Source organism: Rhinolophus sinicus, linkage group LG02, assembly GCF_036562045.2.
Source record: "Rhinolophus sinicus isolate RSC01 linkage group LG02, ASM3656204v1, whole genome shotgun sequence".
NCBI classification, from domain to species: Eukaryota; Metazoa; Chordata; class Mammalia; order Chiroptera; family Rhinolophidae; genus Rhinolophus; species Rhinolophus sinicus.
This window is the reverse complement of record NC_133752.1, coordinates 192,598,320-192,617,651: the sequence shown is the minus strand read 5'-3', so window position 1 is coordinate 192,617,651 and position 19,332 is coordinate 192,598,320. Positions and strand designations below refer to the sequence as shown.

The following is a 19,332-nucleotide window of genomic DNA, read 5'->3' as shown; positions in this document are numbered from 1 at the left end:
CTGCCCCTGCCTGCTGAATGATGGAGGTGATGGGAAAGCGTGAGCCTTGGATTGGGACTCCTGTGTTCTCTGTGGACACAGAAAATACGGACACAGGGAAGGAACACATGTGCTTTGAGTTCCTAGTTCTGTGCTGGGTCCTCTGCATGAGTCCCCTCAGCCTTCACATGAGGCGTGGAGGCTAAGCTCGCTCTGATCTCTCTTCCTCTTCTGCTGAGGACACATATCCCCTTATTGGGGTTTCACCCTTGTAACCCAAACCTAATCACCTCCAAAGGCCCCACCTCCAAACACAATCATATAGTGGAGTAGGGCTTCAACATATGAATTTGGAGGACACTAAAGTTCAGCCCGGAACTAAGAGTGTTCCCTGGCTAGCTCGTCATTCGGTGGCACAGTGGGGCGGTGGCTGCCTGACACCCAGAGCTGCCTCTCCAGGCTCTGCCTCTGCCTTCTCCGAGGTCACGGTCACTGCTAGTCAGGGGAGGCCCAGCACGTGAGGAAGTTCAGCTGGGCAACTGCTGCCCTTAGCACGATGGAGATCGTCATGGGAACAGGACAAGGAGTGTTGGTGGGGAAGGGGGGCTCCCCAGCAGGTTAATTCATACTGTATATTCATTGGAGGACGCTCAGGTAGCTGCTGGTGGAGCCGGCCCCGAAGCTGCCTCTTTCCACAGGTAACCATGTCCTACAGGCAGCGTGTTCCCTGTCCTCTACATTTTCCTGGCTTGGACATTTGTGTCTGTGTCTCTCTGTAAATAGTACCTGGCTATTTGGGGATTATTTGCATGCGTGGTGTCGTTTGCGTCTATCTCTCTGGCCCTTTACTCTTTCAGTCGACATTATGTTATTGCCATCAGTGCACCCCATCTGGGGGCCCACTGGACTCTGACTGTCATTGAGGATACCATCTTGCAAGGGTGACTGTGTACTTGCAAAGATTTAACAGTCTAGGTTAGTTTATTATTTTATAGTTTATTGTTTTCTTCTTTCTTTCTTGTCTTTGTTTCTTTCCCCGACTGCCTGACTTAATTGTTCTGTTTTCCCAAGGCTACACACATACCTCGTTAATCTAGTTAATTGCCAGAACACTAACTTGAAAGAGACTGTTTCAGCCCACAGACATCTGGATGCTGGCAACCAGGCTGCAAGATGACGCATGGAGCACCCCTACATCCGTGTCCGAGATAACCTTATCTCAAAACGAAGCAGACCCTAGGAGGAATTTTCCGGACAGAGCTGGACCTCTGGAATCACTTGGCTAACTCCCAGGAATCACTCATCTAACTCCCCTTTTCCTTTGTTCTGCGTCTTCTTGTGTGCCTATAAAACCTTCTGGCCATGCTAGAAACGGGGAAGGTGGTCTTTGAGACAGCAGTCCACCATCTTCCTTGAATGCTAGCATTTTTTAAAAATAAATTTTATTAGGGAATATTGGGGGACAGTGTGTTTCTCCAGGGCCCATCAGCTCCAAGTCGTCGTCCTTCAATCTAGTTGTGGAGGGCGCAGCTCAGCTCCAAGTCCAGTCCCCATTTTCAATCTTTAGTTGCAGGGGGCACAGCCCTTCATCCCGTGCAGGTAACCAGTAACCTTGTTGTTAAGAGCTCACGCTGGAATCGAACCGGCAATCCTGTAGTTCAGAGCTCGCGCTCCAACCAACTGAGCCATCTGGCTGCCCGGAATGCTAGCATTTTGAATACACCTGCTTTTCTTTCCACCAACCCTTGTCTCTCGATCATTGTCTCGTGAGCAGCAAACCAAACCTGAATTTGGTAACAGCCTCCCATGACCGCACTGGACAATGATTTGTTCCTTTCCTCTATGGGGGATCAATTAGATTGCTCCCACTTTTCCACCATCATTGATAGCCCTGCAGGGATTACCTGTTGTGTACTTGTGAGCGAGACTACCTAGGGAAGTTTCTAGAATGAAAAATGCTAGCACACAGGGCATAGATATCTTCACCCATACTTGGCATTGCTACACTGCTTTTCAAAGCTCTCATGCCAATGAACACCCTGGGGGAATACAAAGTGTCACCATTCCCATGTCCTCACCAGTGCAGGTATTATCAGACCTCTCATTTTCCCACCTGATGGTGAGGCAGGATAGGTAGGCTACGAAATTGACAACCCCCTCCAGGAAACAACTGAGGCGCCTCACTGGTTACACAAGTAACGGGTGACTAGCTGGCACCTGCAGCTGGAGAAGAACAAGAACCAGTTTCATCCAGCAAGGCTAAGCCCTTTGACCAGAATCTGACGTTTAGCTAATTTTAATGTCATTATAATCTCATTTGCATTGCTGTTACCACGACTCCTAGCATGCACCTGATGCCATGAGAGTTCCGGAGGAACCAAATAAGGAAGAGAGGGAACCTGAGGATCCTGCCTCCTGACAAGAAACTAAGGAGACTTGTCAACGGGACAGTTATGGAAACCTGCTCCTGGGAGGTATAAATACCTGGTCAGGACTTCCTCTGTGTGCCTCAATCTCTGAGTTCCCCTGCGCTTCCCTCTGTGGTGTATACGTTGTTTCAGTAAAGTTCCTGTGCTTTCTTGCATCTGTTTCGCTCTCGATTCTTGATTCTTTCTGGCGCAGAAACAAGAACCTGATCACCACTGCTCTGGGTTGAGTCCTCTCTCAGACACCCCAATGAACCCGCAGTGACAGTGGGATGTGAAATCTCTCCCGCTGCTGCTTGGTTTTATGGTTTCCTGATTTCTAGAGAGATCCAGTGTCTTTTCATATTTTTTCTGTCCCGCCCGTTCTCCTTTTTTTCTAGAACTGTTGGCCAAGTCCTTTGTACATTTTTCTGTGAGGCGGTTTGTCTTTCCCTCTTGCTTTATAAGAGTTTTTAGATATTCTGGATAGTAATCCTTTGTCAGTTACATACACTACAAATGCTTTCTCTCAACGTGTGTCGAGGCTCTTAGTATATGAAGTCTTCCCATAGATAGATGTTTTCATTTTTGATGTTTTCAATGTATTGGGTTTTCCAGGTATGTGTATAACTTGACAGATGTCTAATACTTAATTTTGGAGTAGGATCAAAGAGGAAGATAAAACACTCTGGGGAAGTAGAGAAAAGCAAAGGGGCCTCAAGAGAGAAAAGTGAGGGAGAGAGACAGGGGGAGGGAGAGGGGACTGGGGACAGAGGAGAGCGGGAAGCTGAGATGAGCACAGGGACAGGAGATGAGGAGCTGTGGGAATACTGGGCAAAGAGGAAAACTTACAGAAAGAAAGGTCTCCCAGAGAGGCCAGGAAGGCCCATGATGTGTCAAGTCGGAAGCAAAGAGGGGCCTTGTGTGGGGTGGGGGGTCAGCACAGCGCGCCTTCATGCGTCTGTGTGCAGACTGGGCCAGGGCTCAGAAGCCTTCTCTGGGGGGTCCACAAAGTCTTCCTGGAATTTCACAAACTCTGTGATGGAAGAAGAGACAGTTGGCTTCCATGCAAAGAGCAGAGGCCACCCCGCCATACAGGGGGCGGCCCCCTCCAGGGCCTTGCCTCCCCCCCAAACGTCCTTCCACATGGACTCTAAATCTTGTCCCCAGTGTCACTGAGTTCTCACCCAGGACCTGCCATGGACACTCCCCCTGAGGGCTTGCTGGGCCTCCCACCTTCCCCTCCAGGCAGCTGACCCTGGAAGCCTTGATCCTCTGAGGCCCCGCCCTGTGCGAGGGTCTGAGCTCCTGCAGGTCTGGTGGGACACGTCGCTGTAGTCGAGTCAGGGTGCAAAGTCCTCAAGCTGAAGTCGCTGTGCTCAGGCAGCAACGTGGTCATGGTCTGGGCACATTCAGAACTGGGCTCCAGGAAGTGTCCCATATGACCCGGCAGCGTCTGTGTGCTCCAGCTTCTCCAGAATGTTCCAGTGAATATGAAGCACATTCCACATGGCGAGATTCCCCAGGCAGAGGAGACAGGAAGGGGAGGAGCAGTGGAGTGGGTGACCCAGCGAGCCAGATGGGAGGTCCACAGACCCCACCTCTGGGACCTTGTCCCTCCCTACGGGAATGACAGGCTGATGCAGTCATTCATTGGTTCCCTCATTCGTTAAACAACAACCCGCTGACCTCCCCCTTGGGGCGCCCCAGGAAACCGGGCTGCAGTGTGGGCCAGGTACCATCCTGCCCTCAAGAAGATGAACCCCAAGTCGCCCCACCTTCTCCAGCCCACAGAACCCTCCTATATCTGCCTGTGGGGCCTGCATCTGGACTTTTACCCCAAAGGGGGGGCACCCCCAGTCTGAGCGTTTCATTTTTGTTCCCTCCACCCAGCTCCACGCTGCCAGCATCCTTGATCTAAATCGATGGGCTGTAGGATGAGAACATCCCACTGAGAGCTTCTTGTCCCTGCGGGCTGAGCCTGTCCCTGCTGTGAAAGACATCCACGTCCAGCAAGATGGGCATCGCTGGCCAGGGCTCCAGACAGTAGCCTAGGTTGGCCTTGTGCCACCTTCACCCCGTCCCAGGCTTCTGTAGTGAAAGTTGAAGATGTCTGGAGGCTCCAGGTGTCTGGAGGCCAGAACAGGGAGAAAAGCAGAGCCCGCCCCTGGGGTCCTTCTTCCTCGTTGAGTCCCCAGCCACCTGGGACCAGCTGGAGAACCTTTTGTTTGCTCTACTGGTGGCCTCTGCCCTGAGACCGAAGGCTCTGTCCCAACGTCCTTCCTCTGGTGATGACTGTCCCATCCTCCCAGTCACAGCCACTGAGGCTCTGTGCCCATGTCCACCGGGCATCTCTCCCTGCCCATCCCATAGGCACCTGTCCCGACAGGTCCCAGCCTGCACCCTTCCTCCTTTAGGGAGCAGTGGGCGGCTGACATGGGACCCTCTCACTGGGTGACTCTGCTGAGCCCATGTGTGGAAGGGAGAGTCTTCATCCAGAGTGATCGGATGGCAGCAACAGCAGGGACGTTGTTCCAGAATAGCAGCCAGGGCGGGGCTTGGGGCTGAACTCCTCACGGCCTATGGCTTGGGTCCTGTTCTTCGCCTGACCAGGGACAACCCTAGATGCACAGACCTGGCAGGTGGCAGGTCCCACAGCACCTCTCACACCCTCCTCCCGGGAGAAGAACTCCAAGATTTTCATAGGGAAGTTTGTCTACAGGGACCCAAAGCTTCAGTATGCAATACTTAGGAAGTGTTCTAGAACCATCTGTCCAAAATGCCAGAGCATTTATAAAAACAAACAAACAAACAAACAAAAACCTCAGTGTTGCATCACCGATACCACCGAAAATTTGGAAACAGCCTTGATGTGTGTTCCATTCGGGAATTGGTTAATCAAGTAAATCAGGGGATAACCACACGTGGAACATTATGCAGCCTTTTGAATATGGATGCACTTGTTCCAATATATGAATATTATGAGTTTGTTTATGATGTATGTTTAAGACTTGGGGAAATGTTTATGACATGCTTGGGGGGGCGAGGGGAGCGAAGCAGGACTCCAACTTGTGGGCACAGTATGGTTTCAAGTTCAGGACAGTTTATGACCTTTTGGCTGGAAGTGGGCCCTGTTCCCAGGGCTGTGCCTGTGTTCATCCATTTCACTCACCTGAGCTCAGTGCTGAGGCACAGAGAGGCTTAGTCAGTCCGCTGAGGTCACACAGGTAGGAGGAGGACAGGAGCCAGGAGCTGAATCCAGGAAATCTGTGCCCACAGCCCAGGTCTTTGATGGCTACACTTTATTGTCCATGATGTAAAAATATCGGGCAGGAAAAAAAAATCAGGCAGAAGAAGCACAAGACATTCGTAGGCATACTTCTGAGGTAGAAGTCAGGCAAGAATGATTTTGCTGATGTGTGGCTCACAGGAGATGGGGCTGGAGCGGTGGTGGCTGTCGCGTGTCTATTTCTTAAGTGGGTGGCAGTGGGCCCTTGGTGTTCACATAGTATTATATTTAAAACGTATAAAGTGAAAACATGCTTTCTATACTGAATATTTAGTTACACCTTGTAAAAAGCATTTCAGTGGTACACTTATCATTGGAATGAGAGTACTTTAGATGATAAATATGGGAAAGCTGTGTCTGTGAAATTAAAGGTCAGGTTAACTTCCTTTCTGAAAAGTAATAGTTTCCTAATCGGAGACCTTATAACTTCCTCTTCCTCTACAAGGGAACTTTTTGTTTTGAAGCATCGTACCTGAGATAAAGGCTATTGCTTGTTACATTGTATAAATCTTTATACTTAAACATAAATCTTGGTAACCTAGTTCAGACTTTCTTCAGTCACCCCAGGCGCAGTGTCAGAGCACGACTGCCTGGCTGGTTCAGATCCCAGCTCTGTTTTGTGACTCTAACCCCAAAGCCTCCCTGCTCAGTGGCGGTGAGAACTGATGCTCCCTGCTGGGCTGGGGGCGTTTAACTGCTCGTAACTCCTATTCAGGCAGGAGGAAGAGACCCTGATGGAGGGTCAGGGCTCAGTAACTGTTGCTGATTTTCACTTCTGTCTGCTTCAGTTTGACTCCAGTTTACAATGCGGGAGTGTCATGGTGGCCCCGTGTCAGCTCCCAGGTCATAGGGCTGCACACACTCAAGGACAACAGCACCACGAGCAAACACCAAAGGCAGAAACAACAGGAACGCGGAAGAGGGGACCAGTGTCAAGCGTGACTGGGCAGGGTCCGGCCCAGGGGACTGCAGGCATCCCGCTGATCTGAGGTCATCATCCAGGAGGAGGGCGCAAAGCCTAAAACGGGGTGCTGCCTCTCAGGTCTGGCTGGTCTGGCACCTTCCTTTCTCTCTTTTTAAAATGTTTATGTGTTGATGTTTAATTTTAATTGTACAGATAAAAATATATATCGTTATATTAATTAAAATGGCAATGTAAAATCTCACAACAGCCTGGTGTGTTCACAGACTCAGTGACATCTGATACATAGTAGGTCACACCTGGTGCCTGCACACAGAGCCCTGGTGAGCTAAGGGAAGCACAGCTACTGGGGATCTGAGACACTCACCCAGAGTTCTGGGGCTCGAGATATCCAGGCACATTGGAAAAGTGACACATCCAGTTAAAAAAATATAGGACAGCCATCAAAATTGAACAAATGAGACTTCCAAGGAACATCATGCAAAGACGAAAAACGACAGTGCGTTCCTTAGGTAAATTTTAGGTATGTGCATTTACCACAATAAAAAAAAAAAAAGCAACGTGAGTTCTTTAAATGCTGTTCAGTGTGTCTAGTGCTAGTTGAATATATGTCCAGACAGCATAAGGAGAGTGTGTCGGGCGGGACATCTGATAATACAGAAGAAAAACATTTCGGCTACAAGAGAGTGAGAGCTAAACCCCTCTAAAAACTGGACGTTCCCAACTTGTCATTAGATTCAATACACATTTCCCATCAGTATCCAATTGAATGCTTAGTGTTAGTGAAGCTAATGTGGGATTCATACCAAGTGATTTCACCTTCTTTTACACCAACAACCCAAGGTGTGCTCTACAGATGCATGAGGTTTTTTTTTCCAATTTTTATTGGGGAATATTGGGGAACAGTGTGTTTCTCTAGGGCCCATCAGCTCCAAGTTGTTGTCCTTCAATCTAGTTGTGGAAGGCGCAGCTCAGCTCCAAGTCCAGTCGCCATTCTTTTTCAATCTTTTGTTGCAGGGGGAACATCCACCATGTGGGAATTGAACTGGCAACCTCTTTGTTGAGAGCTCACGTTCTAACCAGCTGAGCCATCCGGCTGCCCCTCCAGAAGCTCAGCAGCAGCACGTTGTCTTCAATCTAGTTGTGGAGGGCGCAGCTCACTGGCCTGTGTGGGAATTGAACCGGCAACCCTGCTGTTCAGAGCTCGTGCTCTCACCAACTGAGCCAATGGGCCGCCCCCCAGATGCATGAATTCTACCTGAGCTTCCCGTAGCCGACTGGATTCGGTGAGCCAGGGTTCCTTAAGGCTTATTTCGCCCAGACCATGGGGAGAAGCAAGCTTCCCAGTCACAGGGCAATGTTCACACTCCACCTGCCCTCCCAGCAGTCTCACTGTGGGGCCCAGGCAGAGCTCTTAGACCCACAAGGCCCAGGAGATATTTGGTGGCATCACCCTCCATCACATGGTATCAAAATCCTTCTTTTTACCATTTCAACATAAGTAGTCTTTTTTCAAGGTAAAAAAAAAGAGGCAAAAGCAACCATTGTGTTTTTCAATGCATTTCTATCAAATTTATGTATTACTTTAGTTTTGTTCATTTCTTATTAAATGTATTCCAAAGCATTTTGTAGGGCTTCTGTCTCTATTGTGAACGGAATTAGAAGGTATTAACAAAAGGCATACCCCATTACCAAAATCAAAATGACAAAAAACAAAAACAAAACTACAACGAAAGTTGTATCTTTATTCTTGCCACCTTCAGGCCTCCGAAACACTGACACTTTCAACCACTTCTCCTGTAACCTCCATGGCTATTTCCATGTGGTGACATCATGTGCTTGTACTTCTGTGTCTTGATACGTCACCTTTGACCTCACTTATGACCGGCCTTCGAGGTGATATCAGTGTTTTCAGATCCTCAACCCATCCCCTCTTCAGCTTAAATTCTATTTCTCTTTCTTTCCACCATGACCAGTCTCCCCAGGCTCCCATCTTTGTAAAATAAAGACTCCACTTCTCCTGCAACGTGTCCCACCTCCCGAATTCTCTCCTCTGAAGCTTCAGCTTTTCATCTAACATTTCAGAACGATAAATATTCTGCTGTGTTAAACTCCCATCACTTTTCACATGTTCAAGCGAAGGTTGCCCGTACTTGTCCCTGCACAAGCAAGCAGAGTACCCTCCTTTTACAGTGTTGTGATGTCACTTGTGCAATGTCACTGTGAAAGAAGAAAAAACTGAGGCCGGAAAGCAAAACGAAAGTTTATGTGGGTCTTAGGAGTTTAAATTCCAACACCACGGATTCAGGAGGAGCTTGAACTGTGCTCCAGGTTGGAGGGGAGAAAGATCGGGTTTATAAAGGCACAAGCGCAGGCTTACATCCTTGTATTGAAAGAATTATGACCGTAGATAATAATAACTGACGTTAGTCTGTATCGGGTAGGTTAGCTCGTTGCTAGGCTGGAGTTCAGTGAGATAAGCCACAAGAAGTACAGCAGGATGTAGCCCTTCGTGGTGGGCGGAGTCTAAGACTCCATCTTCGTTGCTGTGCGCGTGCGTAAGCCAGCTCCCCCCAGGGTCTCCTGGCTCCAATTTAGGGCCCCTTGACATTAGTGACTCCACTTCATGTTTCTGTTCACATCATTTGTGCCATATCACTTGTGCAATGACACTTGTACATCTCGAAGAAAAGTCTCTTAGTGTCAAGTTCAAATGACTTTCCATTTTGATATTTTGCAGCCAGGCAGCAAGCATGCCACCCGAGTCCTACGTGGGGCATGCCAGAAACCACCCTGTGACCAGGACAGGTGTCTGGGTGTGCTCACGCTGGGTCAGAGAGACAGGCTGGAGTGGGATGTAGGTAGCGGTGCGGGGCCCACAGCCTGCGTCCCTCTGGGAACCGAATGGAAGTTCCTGTGTCTCCCATACAAGTACTGCAGAAAGATTTAGCAATTAAAAAAATGTAAAAAAAAAAAAAAAAAAAAAAAAATTATATATATATGACACCAGTTAAATGTCAATGCTTTTGGAGTTAAATAAGCTCCAAATCATTTGTTTCTACCTGAAATTCAAAGTTCCTGGGCGTGCAGGCTGGATCGCTGGCAGTCCTCAGCTAAAGCACTTGTGTTGGGACCTCAGCCATGGTGACACACAACCTCCCTGCTCCAAGGGGTTCCAGGATGACAAAGATTTCTCCCCTCTAATTTAAAGACAAGGGAAAGGTGACAGCGCTCCTTAGGTGACAGAGCTCCTTAGGTGACAGGCCTCTCTCAGGGCCTCCTCAGCCCTGCCCCTCATCTGCCCTGGCAGACATCTCCCCTGCAATCTGGTCCTGTCTCAGTCGCCCCGCCCCCTCTGCCTTGAAGTCTCCCAGACGTGCTCTCCACAAGGATGGAGCCACCTCCAGACTCCTGGGCTAGAAAACCGCTTCATTTGTGGGTTCCTCTGACCCCTCTGTATATTCGAACACAGCTCACAGGCTTCAGTCCCAAAAAACCCTCCCAGTGTTGGCTACAGATCTGCGTGGTCTTAGGTGTGAATCTGGGTTCTACCTTGCCCTACCTGTGACCTTGGGAAAAGGGAAAAAGGACTTTCCCTCAGAGCAAAATGGTACTAAGCAGTCAGTCCCTGCTCTGAAAATTGGTGAAGTTGGGGTGAGCTTGGGGATGAAAAGGGCTTTGCCCAGGCCTGAGACAAGGTGAGTCTGCACCAAAAAGTGGAGGCTAATTTAAAGACAAGGGAAAGGAGTCCCCTCTAATCCGTCCCCCTCACCTGGGCATGGCACCATCACCTATGGGACTCACAGGCTCCCTGGAACACCTGCAGCAGGAGCAGGAAGAGACACAGAAATGAAAGCATCAGCCTAGAGGACACACCGGGACCCCTAGAGAGAGGCCAGGCCAGACGCTGGGGTCAGGGGACAGGAGGAGCTCCCAGGGGTCAGAGAAGGAGCCCTGGAGGGAAGGAGGGGAGTCCCCATCACGAAGACCAGGAGGAGGGGACTCAGGAGCAGGAACTGGCCCTGTCCTGGGTCTCAGCCGTGACCGCCCTGCTGAGGCCCTGGGCGCTTCCTGGCATCACCTCTTCCCAGCACCTGGCTGCACGTGGTATGAGCAGAACTTGCTGCAAGATTGAGGTATTACTGATGGATTGAGTGATTTAGTGAATGAGAGACTTCCCCTCTATTTTATAATAACTTCTTCCTTTGTTGAGGATTGCCTATCTCAGACATTTAAGTAAATACTCAACATTTAACCGTCAGGGCAGCCCCTGGTCAGTCACTCTTACTCTCCACACGTTACAGGTGAGGAACCCAAGAGCCAGTCCTGTTCCCTTTGCAAACAAACGGGGTCTCCAAAGGCAACACCACTGGAAACTGGGACTTATGGTGTATCCTATAAGCCACCCTTCATGGTAGGTCACTCTGATTGTCCATTGAAAGGATGTACAGGCTTGAAAGTTCCGGGATTTGTCCTGTCCCCTTTCTCATGCCCCCTTGGAATGAGACATTGTGATGGCTGTAGGTGGGCAGACATCCGAAGCCTGAAGGAGACCAGCAGCAGACGAGCACCTGGAGCTGAGCTGGGGGACAGGGGCTGTGGCCCAGGTCCTGACAACATCGCCGAGCAGCTGAGCCAGGCCCACACCCTACCCTTCCCACGTGCCTTGTTCTGTGAAACAGCCTGGCTCAGCCCTCCAGGCAGCTTTCTGTCACTGGCAGCCACAGTCCCTGCCAGGCTCCCTCGATCCCAGTGTCCTGTCCTTAGGCTCCTTCTTGCCCCTTGGCCTTTCGCCTTTGGCCCTCAGCCCTGCTTTGCCCCTCCTCTCACTGCCCCCCCTCTCCTTTGCTTCCATCTCTCCAGGTGACAGCCTATCAGTTCTCCCCTTTGGGCTGCAGGCCCTCCCTGACTTAGTCCCTCTTCCCTCCTTGGCCACGGTCATCGTCTGTCCTTACTCTCCATCCCTCCAATGTCTCAAACTCAATGACTCCTCCCACAGTCCCTGCAGTCACTGTGTGAGGTTGTGACCAGGTTGGGCCCTGACACGTGAGCAGAAGTCTGTGAGGTGAGACCTGGGAGCCTTCACTGCCCGGAACAGCCTGTGCAGGACACCCAGCTGCCAGGGGCTCACTCAGCAGGACGCAGGCTCCACAGAGACATGGCAGGAGAGACATCTAGTGCCTGTGGTGGGTCCTGCTTGGGCCCAGGACCGTAAAGGGCAGAGGTCATGCTCTGGCAGGAAAGCCCCTCCCTCTAGCTTCCTCACCAGGGCAGGGGAAGTAGAAATGGCCTGAGGACTGGAGTAATTCCCAGCCCCCATCTAACTGACAATTTGAATGTTTGTTCCCAATATTTATACTACTTTTTTTTTTTAACATTCTTTCTCTTGTCTTATTGCTTGGGCTGTCATTTCAAATACTTGCTGCTATCAGTATAATAATTAGTCAATGAAAGTAAATATTTAAATTACAGTTTCCCCTTATATACTTGACCAGTAGGAATTACTGTGATCACTACCTGACTCCCTAAAAAGTGCCTATAAAAGAGAAAGTCATTTGCACATTTGCAAATGTTTATTGAACTATTTGGACTTCATTATACATTTACAGAGCAAAAAAATTTGTGGAAGATTCTTAATTTTTCATTTTATTGCTTTGGATTTAAAATAAATTAAAATCATCAAAAACTGTTCTGATACTATTGATAATAATCTTACTGGTGTATATTTGGAACACAACATGGATTTTACATGACAGTAAATCTATCAGATTTAAAAAAAACAAAACAAACAATTTCTTATGAGCTCATTGCCTTTCGCCGGTTTCTTTGCATCAATCTGGAGATGGTGGCCAATAGGGTGGTTCCATTTCTTGAAGAAAGGGTATTATTCTGCTGTTCAACGCAGGTCTCTTGCCTTCTTTAGAGAGATTGCAGGCCACCCGTCAGTTTTCCTGATTCTAGATCCAGAAGGCAGACTTGAAGGAAGCAGGAGTGAGGCAGTTGGAAAGATGAAGAGAGAAGAGGTCTGGGGCAGTTACAAAATGGGGAGAGAAGGAGGGACACAGGGAGGTGAGAAAGCAGAGGGACCGTGTCAGAAGGGATGGGAGGGATAGACCTGGTGCCCCGGCAGAGAGCAGGTAACCCAGAGGAGGCCCTGAGCACAGGGAAAGAAAGGTCCAGGGAGAGATGGTGAGGGGGAGAAGGGGCGTGGAGGTGGGAGGACGGGGAGCAGGGAGGGAAGAACCTCACCTGGAGAATGTCCTTCAGAGCCTTAGATCGGTCTTCGCTATGTTTATCCAGGTCATCCCAGGGTACGAAGGCTGCGCCCTGGTGGTCCACGAAGGTTTCCCAGCAGTACTCAAACTCTGAAAGGCGACAGGGGAAACAGAGGTGAGCTCCAGTTCTAGGGGTGGGTGAGGGGCCACAGGTGTCTGACTCTTAGGGACACACTCTTCCCATCATAATTTCACTGCCTCCTCTTTCTTCCCTCAAATTCTTTCTTCCAACAGGAATCTGAGGCTGCCCAATTCTCCCCCTTTCTGGAAGCCCCTTCTTGCATGTGTACCCACCCTCCCTCCCCTGAACTCAGGACACCTCTCCCCCTGAACTCTCTTTTCCAATGGACACCCAGTCTTCCCCAGGGCCCAGCTCCACCTCTGCAGGCAGCAAACAGGCTTCCTCACCAGGGTTTCTCATCCACTCCTTTTTCTAGCAACTTCCCACAGGTCTGTCCCAGCCCACCGGCACCCCCATGAGTCCCACGCTGACCCTTGGAGGCCATGATGGCGACTTGTGCCCCAGCCGCCTGCAGCTGGCGCAGCCCAGTCTTATATCCACCAAGCGTATAGATGCGGGAGGCGAAGATGCGCAGGCTCAAGTGGCTGTTCTTGCCCAGGAACGCAGCCAGTTCCCTGGCACAGTCATGGCAGGGGCTCCAGGAGATGAAACAGGTGACCCTGTAGTGCTGCTCCGTGTTCAGCTCCCAGGACCGGATCAGCCGCAGGAGGCACAGCTCTGCGTGGCAGCGGGGCTCCATTGTGTCAGTGCCCTGAGAACAGAAGAAAGAGGAAGTGTTGTGTCATTGGCTGTGAATAAGGATGAGGGTGGGACCAGGGTGACACAGGTTAGGCGCTGGCCTCCAGCACAAAATTGAATTGGGGAGGCCACAGCTCAGCATCGGCATGAATGAAATGTCAATGCAGAATTTACATGATCAAACGTGAGGCAAAACTCATGATGAAAACAAAGTCAGTGTGTTACAAGGGCCAGCAGTGATGACGTTTTCATTTTCATCTGCAAACTATGGCTCCTCGTGGCACTGTAACTGATCAGTCTTTACTTAAATTGTTGATACTTCACTCGTCATAGAATTTGCATTAATTTTGATTTTAACTATTGCATTAAATACGACTCATCTTCATTCCTGAGAGTCTGGGGCTTGAGGTCTAAGTTGTGCCCGACCTCCAGGCCGTCAGGAGTATCACCTTGTCGGCCCTACAGGGAGGAGCAGAGGAGCTGAGGACGGAGGGAGGAGACAGGTGAGCTCCAAGGTCATGGGCCTGATGCCAGGCAAGTGGGGCTTCCTCCAGGGAGGGTTCACCCCGCTCTCCCCCCCCACCCCCCCCACCACCGCCCCTGTGCACAAAAGCTCTGCAAGCTTGGACTCGGGGCCTTGCCCTGTGCTGAGCACCAGGGTGATACAGCTCAGCAAAGGGCTCACAGTGCAGGGAGGATGGGGGGAGGCGTGCCAAGGGAGTGGTGTCTGGGAAGTGGATGAATGCCCTCGTTGGGGCTCATAGGATTAGAGCGATTTGCCCAACATGCAGAGGGAAAGATTTGCAACCAGGGACCCAGGAGAGAGGAACAAGTCAGGCTGAGTGACTGCACCAGTGCAGAGCCCTTGGTGGGAGTGGAGGCAGAGCTGGGGCCCAGGGGGCGGACCTGGGCTAAGTGCAGCTGGCAGTGCCCTTGTGGGGACCAGCTCCCTCGCCAGGATCTCCCAGTAGTGACTGGAGGGACCAGGAGGGAGAACTTGGGCTCTGTGACCAGAGGCTGAACCAGGCAGGGGCCAGGGAAGAACCTGCCCCTTTGTCCAGACCCTTTCCCTCTATCCTAACCCCTCCTCAGAGCACAGCAGGAGGGGACAGGCTGAGCCCTGAACCTGGATTGGCACTGGGCTGTTGGTGCCCTTTCCTGTGACACTGTGAACAGTTTCTGAAATGTGGTACAAAGCTACGAATCACAGCAAAAACTGTCCTCCTCCCTTCCCCCACCCGGACTCCAGGAAGAGCCACAGCAGCCGTGGGGACCAATTAGAGAGAGCTTTCTGGGACAACCCAAGTGCACGGAGAAGCTTCTCCCTGAATACCCCCGGTTTGGGAGGTCCTGCCTGCTGTGTTCGGTCACCTTGTTGCGCAGGAAGCCCTTGTACTCGTCCACTGGGACCCAGGCGTCATCCTCCTGGAGCTCTACCTCGTAGCACAGGTAGGTCTTGTGCGGCTGAACCTCATGAGTGAAGTTCTCAAGGAAGGTGTCTTTATCCATGAGGGGTCTGTACACAGGCAGAGGGAAACCAAAGACATAGGCTCCTCCTGGGAACACCCTGTGCTCCTGCCCTGCACCCCACACTGCTTCCCCTCCACGCTGAGCTCACCCGTGCACCCCAACTCCCGGCTACACACATAAAGGATAAGCGCCCACTCACCTTGCTGGAGCCACCTAGCCCCCCTCTCTGACCCCTGCCGGATTCTGGGGAAGGCAGCGCGGTCCTTTTTCAGTGTGTACCCACAAGGCCAGTGCAGGCTGCCCACACCTCTGACGAGGGCCTCTCTCTCTGCCCGGAGTAGGCTGGGTCACCTCTCTTGGCGTCACCACCTGCGCTTGCCCTGCTGACCCACAGCCCTGCTGGGTGTGGACCCATTGGCACATGTCCTCTGGGTTTCAGGCCTAACCCCAGCCACACGGGGCGTCGGGCAAAACACATTCCTGAGTGGGACCATCAGGGAAAGAGAATGCCACACTGTCCTCCTCACATCACTTACGATTATCTCTTTTTTTCTAATTATGAAAACAGTATACGACCTTTACAAAAACGTAAATCTGGAAGTGACCTCCTAGCCAACAGTTCAGAGGAGAGTCCAAGCAGAAATCATAGATTTCAAGGGGATGGGAGGAAGAGGAGGAACGGGGACCATCAAGGGCGACTCCCCAGGGTCTAGTCCCAGAGCCTAGGGAGGTGGTAGGACAGGAAACCTGGGCATCAGCTGAGGGGCCCTGTTGGACATACAAGGACCATCAGGAAGGAGGCGGGGAAGCAGAGGAGCCCCAGGGGACAAGATGAGGTCCCAGCAGGGAACCCAGGAGCAGGGGTGCTACAGGGGGTGGGCGGTACCTGGCCTCGAGTGCTGGCATGGCCTCCAGGTCTCAGTCCCTTCACCGTCCCTGGCTCTGTGTCCCCTGCTTCTCTGCTTGGTCACAGTGTGTCCTCCTGGGATGCTCTACAAGGAACTAGGTACCTTATATACATACATCAGAACCAGGAAACTGCTGAGTTGGCGATGCTGCTCCCAAGTCCTTCATGACTCAGGCTACTCTTGCCACATGGATGTCATAGAAAAAGGAACTTCTCCACCCAAGTATGACATCCCTATGCCCTTGAAGGCATTTTAGGTTTTGATTTCTGTTTTCACAAAGGCCCGACCGGGGCTCCATGAGGGCTGACCACAGGTAAAGGAAGTCTCGGGAGGGAGGGTCATCTGGGCAGCGTGGTACAGAGGAAGGAAGCGGGAGGTCATAGCGAACAGGTGCTCATACCCTGGGAAAGCCGGGGCACAGGACGCACAGCCCCCAGACGACAGGCCCCGGGCATCCATCCCTGAGTCTCCCTCAGCAGCCAGTGCAGAGCAGGGCCTCCTCCAGGCTCCCTGGGGCTGCTGGATGGAGGCAAAGTGGGCTGTGAGTGAGGGGGGAGAACCTGCCCTGAGAGGCAGCAGACGGCCTCCATCCTGGTCTAGGAAGGGGGGGAAGGGGACAAACATGTGCCGAGCTGTCCTTGGGAGCCCACCATAAGGATAATAAACTGGACATGAAGCGTGGTCACCCCATTACACAGAGGAGAAAAGAAAGGCTGCCAGAGGGAGCAGGGCTTGGCCAGGACGGCACAGGGAGCAGAAGGATGCAGGGCTGTGCTCTTTCTCTCCACCTCCAGGCCGTGAGGAATGTGGGGGACTTTGTATTCCAAGCTGAAGTGTGACCCGGAGCTCTAGCTGGCCGTGTTTGGCCCCAAGGGCTGCCCCTCTGTCCCACTGACTCTCCCTCCTGGCTCCTCTTAGACAATCCAGTGCTGACCCAGCGCTCCCTCCCAGGAGATGTCCCCAACTCAGGGCCAGCTGGGCCAGCCCCCTGAGTCCCCCCGTGGCTTCCCGCACTGAGAACCAGGCTGCTCACCCGCCCAGGCTGGCCCGTCACATGTTTCGGATAAAGCTCAGCACAGCATCCCCCTCCCATCTCCTCTGTCCTCTCCACCTTGGCTCCCCCTAGACCAGACAAGGTGCTCCCTGGGCTGGTGGCTCGATGGTTTCAGGGTGAGACCCTATCCAGGGTGTGTTGTGTGGGTCCTGCTACTGCCCATATTTCCCAGGTCACAGTCTCCACACACACACTCCCACACCCTCCACACCCAGGAGTCACCAGCGCTCCTGAGCTGGAGACAGTGTCTTTACAAGGACCAGGGTTGAGGAGACCAGGCCTAGGGTCGCTGAGGATTTCCCCGATACTGTCCCCAGGTCTTGCCTTCCAGGGACGATGGCATTCTGATCCAGGCCAAGCCTCCTCCTGCACCCCCAAAGTTCCTCCAGTCAGTCACCGATTAAGGGCTTCTGAGTCCTCCCCCCAACCCCTCCCGCTCCCCATACCTTCAGAAGGAGGGACTCCTGTGCATGAGCTCTGTGCTGGGGGCAGAGGGTGACCATAAAGTGTGGGGTCCTGCCACGCCAGGTGCTGTGCCCTCGGGGACCCTCGGGAGGTGGAGTTCCACACCTGCTCCACCCTTTCCCAGGTGGCCTTTGCAGCCAGAGGGTCAACACCTCACAGGGCTCAGCCCTGCATCACTTGCCCTCCACGAATTGTGTCCTTTTCAGATCTCCTGGAGAATCTTGTGGGGTGACAAGAAGGGGACATCACTGCAGGGAGAATGCTTTGCTCCCTCATCCCCGAGGGACAGCTCACCAGCAGTCTAGCTCCTCGGCCAGCAGCTCTGAGGTCTCCTCTTCTAGAATGTTCCCCAGAACCTCCTCCCTCCCCACTCTCCTTACTCCAGCCTGGCCAGTCACCTGTTCCCTGCTCCCTGCTGACGCCTGGCTGCCCCTGTGTAATGAAAACAAGCCTGGCCTAGCTTGTCTCTACATCTGGGAAGTCAGTTGTGCAGTGAGTGACCAGTACATAGCAGCTAAGAGAATCCATGTCCTGTGAAGACTAGAGGGGATGCCACATGTAACAATGTTTTGACCTTCTCCAAATATTCCGTGTCTTGTGTCACCTGAGCCACAACGAGAAGGGGCAGGGGGATGGTGAGATGCCGACTCAGACCTGAGTGGGCCTCACCTCTCTGTCTCCAGCCTCCTGCCCTTCCTGAGGCCTCCACCCACCCTGGCATCCCCCCCTAGGCTCTGCCTGCAGCCTGGCTCCCTGGGGGCAGCAGAGGTCCAGGGATAAGTGCCCCTCTCTCGGTCTCCCTCAGGGGAGGATATGGTTCTGTAAAGGCCTCAGTAGAGTCTAGTGATGAACTCTGGCTCCACAAGTAGCGCTGGACACCACTGACGTGACGGGCTGAACGCATGCAGCTCACCTCTGTCCCTGAGGTGGGAAGTAAGAAGCAAAGAAACCCTGTGCTTTCTGGGTAATGGCAGCCCCTCCCCCATGTGTGCCTCTGGAACGCTGAGTGAAAATGAAAAAATTCCTACATCTTGCTGGAGTTTTCCACCAAGTTGTGTAAACATCCAAGAGGAGAAGAAAAGACCCAGGTCCCCCCATTAGAGAGGGTGAGTGTGTGTGTAGAGCGGCTCTCTGAGCAGGTGCGGACTGTGCCGGGATTTAGCCCGTTCCCCTTTCAGGGCAGCTAGGAACAGGACTGCGTGCCCTGGGGAGCCAGATTGGGCTCAGAGAGGCAGACTGGGCCCAAGGACCCTAGGAAGTGTGCAGGGTCACTCTGCCCTCGTCCCTCTGGGACTGGAATGGATGACGTGTGAGAGTCTGGGGTCCAGGCCAGGCTGTCTGTATGATGTCCCAGCTCTGCCTTCTTGTAGGTGGCCTTCCCACCCTGGAGCCAGGACGGCGGACATGCTGTCCGTGCTCAGCCCAGGGTGTCAGCAGTGTACCCAGGCTATCTCCCGTCCCCTCTCCGGGATCCCAGGTCCTATGTCATGGGCAAAGCTCTGAGACAGTGGGGAGATGGGGTCCTAGTGAGATGTGGGACCTGGGGAGATGGGGTCCTAGTGAGATGTGGGACCTGGGGGGGTCAGGTCTGCCTGGAACCTGCCCTCTGACAGCACAGAGTTGGGGACCCTTCTTCCAATGTAACTCCACCTGTTCTCAGGTTGCCCGCTTTGCCCAGAGAGACCGCATCTTATGGACTTTTTCATCACTTGTTTCCAAGAATAGAGGTGGGGCTCTTGCCAGAGCCCTGAAATTGAAACCAAAGGAGCAGAGTCAATGATGATGGTTCTTCTCGTAAACCCGCT

The 19,332-nt window shown here is 52.2% G+C and overlaps 1 protein-coding gene and 1 long non-coding RNA gene across 5 annotated transcripts; one reads left to right on the top strand and one right to left on the bottom strand.

The window, feature by feature from the left end:
- The first annotated feature begins 35 nt into the window (after window positions 1-35).
- Window positions 36-8,136, top strand: LOC141570178 (uncharacterized). Of its 2 annotated transcripts, none has more exons than XR_012494130.1 (3): window positions 36-954; window positions 1,116-2,453; window positions 6,462-7,606. It is a non-coding gene; the product is annotated as an uncharacterized LOC141570178 (long non-coding RNA). The 2 variants fall into 2 exon arrangements; XR_012494131.1 differs by adding an exon at window positions 7,613-8,136 and having other exon boundaries at window positions 372-2,453; window positions 6,462-6,715.
- A 4,089-nt stretch (window positions 8,137-12,225) lies between these two features.
- On the bottom strand, window positions 12,226-16,159 carry LOC141570177 (DNA dC->dU-editing enzyme APOBEC-3G-like). 3 transcript variants are annotated; one of them, XM_074326410.1, is made up of 5 exons: window positions 15,987-16,159; window positions 15,002-15,146; window positions 13,364-13,643; window positions 12,845-12,960; window positions 12,226-12,620 (listed from the first exon to the last, which is right to left on the bottom strand). In XM_074326410.1, the coding sequence occupies exons 1-5, from the start codon at window positions 16,004-16,006 to the stop codon at window positions 12,492-12,494; spliced, it is 690 nt and encodes a 229-aa protein (XP_074182511.1). In that variant the 5' UTR covers window positions 16,007-16,159; the 3' UTR covers window positions 12,226-12,491. The 3 variants fall into 3 exon arrangements, with proteins under 3 accessions (XP_074182511.1, XP_074182512.1, XP_074182513.1); XM_074326411.1 differs by having other exon boundaries at window positions 12,226-12,570; window positions 15,987-16,137; XM_074326412.1 differs by having other exon boundaries at window positions 12,226-12,552; window positions 15,987-16,136.
- Between the last annotated feature and the right edge of the window lie 3,173 nt (window positions 16,160-19,332).